Source organism: Anomaloglossus baeobatrachus, chromosome 3 (genome assembly GCF_048569485.1).
Source record: "Anomaloglossus baeobatrachus isolate aAnoBae1 chromosome 3, aAnoBae1.hap1, whole genome shotgun sequence".
Classification (NCBI taxonomy): domain Eukaryota; kingdom Metazoa; phylum Chordata; class Amphibia; order Anura; family Aromobatidae; genus Anomaloglossus; species Anomaloglossus baeobatrachus.
The window spans coordinates 672796693-672801712 of record NC_134355.1 but is presented as its reverse complement, the minus strand read 5'-3'; the positions used below and the strand labels follow the sequence as shown (position 1 = coordinate 672801712).

Here is a 5020-nt window from a genome sequence, read left to right as displayed (position 1 = left end):
GGCCCTCCAGCCCCAGCCACTGCTTTAGCTGGATATTTGTCCAAGGGCACACAACCAGCTGAAATGCATCACTGTGCAGAGAGCCATCGGTTACTGCACTGCGATACATGCTGCCGGCCAAACAGAAGCTGGCAGCTTTCAGCGGCGTCCCCATGACTGAGGGCAGCGTATGACATTGATGTCATGCGCTGCCATAGCACGGACACCGATGAAAGCTGCCGGCCACTGTGGGCCGGCTATAGATGAGGATGCCGTGCGACATTGGAGCTGAGGAGGGTGGTACAGTATATACCAGGAGGGGTACACTGTGTATACCAGGAGGGGGACACTGTGTATACCAGGAGGGGGACACTGTATATATCAGGATGGGGGACATATTTAGCAGGAAGGAGCCCAGAATGAAGGATACTTTCCAGAATGGGGGACATATATACCAGGATGGGGGGCATATATACCAGGAAAGAGCCCAGGATGAGGAACAAATGCTTGGATCGTGGTCATATATACCAGGAAGAAGCCCAGTATGGAGGACCTATTTACCAGGAAGGAGCCTAGGATGGGGGACATTTAAACCGGATGGGGGACAATACTACACAATGGGTGGAGGGCAAATCGTATGTATTATAGGATTTAGAAGGCTAACTATATACATACATCTGACGAACATGCAGGGACGGATGGGAGCCCAGGTCCAAATTTACACCACCATCACCAGCACTGTTACTGTTGATGACAGTCATGCTTTCTCCCCCCCCCCCCCCCCCCCCCTTCCCGATACGATACATTCCCCATTGGCTGCATGGGATATAAATCTGTCTAGCAGCTCATCTTGTGAAATCTCATGTCTGTCCTTGTCTGTCTGACGCTCATATGGAATTGGCAACAAATTTTCTGGCCCGAGATTGGTCTATTTATACCTCTTCCATCGACCATCTTTTTTGCTGATTTGGCAGGTTACTAATGTTAGCATAAACCTGTTAATCCAGGGGAGAACCCTGTCCAAAAAAAATAAACCCAAATGAGAGCAAACACTGAATCGTGCTAAGAAGGGGTTATTCAAGTCCATTCTGGACAGGGATGAATGTGTTTTTTCTTTTCATCCTACAGTACTACCACTACCGATATGGCCTGGACTTCCGATGTCTCCGGTATCCTGGCATCATCTCTGGTGATTCCCAACCTGGAGGAGGAACGACAGGTAACAAGACTAATGACCAACCTTAGAATACTCGGTGCAATAATATAATTCGGAAGAGTTTTGATATATTAGTCATGTCAGAAGTTTTGATTGGTGGAGGTCATTGATAAAGGTGAAGGGCTCAGTCAAAACGATAATCTTCTTGACGATCATAGACTGGTCCAGTGAAGTGTCTAAGCCCCTCTTCTGCTACCTGAAAAGAGACTCAACTGGCCATATGCTTCTGACTGTTCCTCCATCGATCAGTTGTGGTCTTGGCATATGGACCCCCACCAATCAAAACTTGTGCCAAAAGTCAAGTTTTCTGAAAAGATCTGTACAATTGGACCATCTTGACACTCAACTTGACTTATAATGTTTTGGATGCATCATGGCTTTTACTGTAGCCACAATAAAAAGGAGGAGGGGGACAAAATTCCTTTAAGAGTAGCAGTTACAATTTGGCTTCATATACATAAGCCCATTTTTTTTTTTACGGTGAGTGACTTGTGGTTTTTTTACTGGATGTCATGGGTTCCTTTTTTGCCCTCTAGTCATTAGATGGGCCATTTCAACCCTGTTGATGAACGTGTAAGATTAGAGAACTTGGAAATTATCTTATCAATCCAACAGTAGGGCCTCATCCGTATGCATTTTTTTCATGTAGACTATGCAGTCCAGATATTCCACGATGCCATGAAAACCGGTCGATTTATCTGTAACTTGAAACCAGACACTCGTCTGCCAATGATGTACATTGACGACTGTCTGAGGGCAACGATGGAGGTGCTGGAAGCCCCGGCAGAGTCTCTCACCATGAGGACATACAACATCAATGCCATGAGCTTCAGTCCTGAGGAGTTGGCCCAAGAAGTGAGGAAACATCTTCCAGAGCTGGAGGTTGTGTACAACGTGGATGCGGTCCGACAGGCCATTGGTGAGTAGATGATATATACCACTGGTCTCCATCTCTTGGGAATCTGTGACTATGGTAGTTTTCACAATATATAGAGGGGAATAACCCAAAAACTGAAAGTCTTGTGTCTAGTTCTAGATGACATAACCTTGATGATCTCCTGCTCTAATATCTCCTCTTTGTCCTCTAGCTGATAGTTGGCCGATGAACTTTGACGATGGCAACGCTCGCAATGACTGGGGCTGGAAACATGAATATGACCTGCCAGAACTGGTCACCACCATGTTGGGCTACTTGAACCCTGAACGTCTTGCTGCTCAGGCCAGCTGATCCCACCCTAGGGCAACCCTGGTCGATTTCTCAATGTATCATTGTAGTGTCTGTCATACCATCTGGTAAATCATGCCGACACAAGTGTTCATGACTCTCGACATCTACTGTTACCACTTGTAGTCATCCAATTCATGGAGGAAAGCTGTAATATACTCCACCCTTGTAAGTCTTCCCATGAGGCCAGTGTATTGATCCATGTTTTATTACTTGAAGATATTGGGTCTTGAGGTCAGTGTAGGGTTATCAGACCTGCACCCTGTGCAGTTGTTGCATCCTGAATTCTATCCTTTTTTTCTCGGTAGACTTCTTGTACAACTGTTCGGCGGCAGGTTACGTTCTGCCGAGCTGCGGAAACCAGGTGCTAAACTGTAATGAGTAGATGTGTAGTGTGATGCCAGCCAAAACAATGGGGGGGGGGGGGGGGCAGCAAGGGACAAACCAGTGGCCAGAATGAATGGACTCCAAGAATGGAGTTGACCAAAGATCTCCTTTTAAAATCTAGGTGGAACCCCCAAAAAATGAATTTATATTTTTGGGTCTCATGTTTTATTGACTTTGTCCTAAATAGCTTTATCCGAAAACCCTTCTAGATATTGGCTGCTAAACGAAGGAGCTGATGAGCCTCTGCATCAGTCATTTACTGTGTCTCTAATTTTGTTTAGATGTACAATTAAACTATCTCAAGAGCTTCCATTACATTTTAAGTGTCCTCTGAAAGTAAATGTCCAGAGTTGAAAACATTTTTCTTTTCTATATTGACCCAATGTCAATAGCTTTATAGCAGTCGCAACCCCAGACCTACCGCTAAATGATAGAATTCTAGCTACCTGCAGTCACCACTAGAGGGAGCTGGGGATCTTACCGCAGACTGGTAAACTTTTTTTTTTTTTTTTTTTTTAATTGTATCTATTCTAGAGTTTTTATTGTATAGCACGAGCAGTATGGCTGTTTTATATTTTCTTTTGAAAACTTAACTTTTTGCTTTAAGTGTACTAAAATTAAATTATAATTTTTAAAATTTGGCAAATTCTTCATCTCTGAAATAAGCTTTGTGCTGCTGTATTTTCTTCTCCTGTTTTTAATATACTTTACAAATTTGTGTAAAATCAAATTTTTTTTTTTCTTTTAATTTAATTTATTCATATTTTTTTCTTTTTTTTTTTGGCCATGAATGCGCTCTGTGATGGAGGGTTGCATCGGTTACTTGATTTATTAATGCTTGATTATATTACAAATGAGAGTTCAACTCTTTTGCTTGAAGATGCTGAAATCTCTTTTCCTCCCAGGTTACTAAATGTTTCATGCGCTTGGATAGTGGGTTGCATAGAGCCATAATATGGCCATCTGTAGAGGAGTTTTATAATCTGGGTCTATAATATCCCTCCAGTTACAAGTTGCTTCATCTAGAGTTGGAGAAAATGGCAAATTTAGCTTTTTACCACCATCACGTCACATATTGAAGGTTTTTGGGCTTGGGTCCTCTGGGCATCCTGGGGAGTGGCTCAAGTGCCCCAAGAAATGGCTTGGGTGACCTGGGCATGCTTGGGAGTGGCTGGGGTGCACTGGGGAGAGGCTGTGGTATCCTGGGGCATGGATGGGGTGCCCTGGGCATCCTGGGGCGTGGATGGGGTGCCCTGGGCATCCTGGGGCATGGATGGGGTGCCCTGGGCATCCTGGGGCGCGGATGGGGTGCCCTGGGGAGCGGATGGGATGTCTTGGGCATCTTGGAGCATAGCTTGGGTGCCCTGGGCATCTTGGGGCATGGCTGAGGAGAGGCTCTGGTACCTGGGGCGTGGCTGGGGTGCCCTGGGCATCCTGGGGCGTGGCTGGGGTGCCCTGGGCATCCTGGGGCACGGCTCAGGTGCCCTAGGGAGTGTTTCAGGTGCCCTGGGCATCCTGGGGAGTGGCTGGGGTGCCCTACAGAGTGACTGTGGTATCCTGGGGTACCCTGAGCATCCTGGAGAGTACATCAGGTGACCTGGGGAGTGGTCTGGGTGTCCTGGGCATCCTGGGGAGTGGTCTGGGTGTCCTGGGCATCCTGGGGAGTGGTCTGGGTGTCCTGGGCATCCTGGGGAGTGGGCTGGGTGAAAAATGTACAAATCTAATGAACCTATTGTAAAGGGCATTTGCTTTGCATTTTGGCTCCAAAAATTCACGTTCGCCCACTAGTTGTGATGTAGACAAAAAAAAATGTAAGTATTAAATTGTGCCGAGATTGGTGCAAGGTAGTCCGAGAGCTTGTGCTGAGCCGTCTCTGGGGTATCGAAGTTATATCCCTAAAGCAACAATGACCAAGTGTGATGATTATAATAAGCCTATAATCACTTATTTTTGTAAATGAGGCATGGACATATTTTTGCATCGTCTTGGTTGTAATATAGCAAGAATGTGTTTTTAATAAAAAAATTTAAATGTTCACGCTTTTGTGGTGTTTTTTTTTTGTTTTTTTTTTCCCCGCAAAAATCTTTAAAAGAGGACTCGCCATAAATATATAAGATTTTACCTGTTGTAGATGTTGCTGTTCTCCTGAATCCGGCGTGGTTTTAGTATTGTTTCTGCTCATCTCTGGTCCTAAGATACAGCTACGTGGGTGT

At 45.2% G+C, this 5020-nt stretch overlaps 1 protein-coding gene across 3 annotated transcripts in view; it reads left to right on the top strand.

Annotated features, from left to right (window-relative positions):
• The window catches only part of LOC142297032 (L-threonine 3-dehydrogenase, mitochondrial-like), a 30559-nt gene extending 25745 nt beyond the window's left edge, over nt 1-4814 (top strand). For 2 of the 3 annotated variants that reach the window (XM_075341252.1, XM_075341251.1), the window contains exons 7-9: nt 1108-1198; nt 1845-2114; nt 2284-4814. In XM_075341252.1, the coding sequence (XP_075197367.1) occupies nt 1108-1198; nt 1845-2114; nt 2284-2423 (501 nt within the window). In that variant the 3' untranslated portion in view covers nt 2424-4814. The remainder of the gene's footprint in view (nt 1-1107; nt 1199-1844; nt 2115-2283) is intronic. The other variant, XR_012751725.1, reaches the window with a different exon arrangement.
• The last annotated feature ends 206 nt before the right edge of the window (nt 4815-5020 follow it).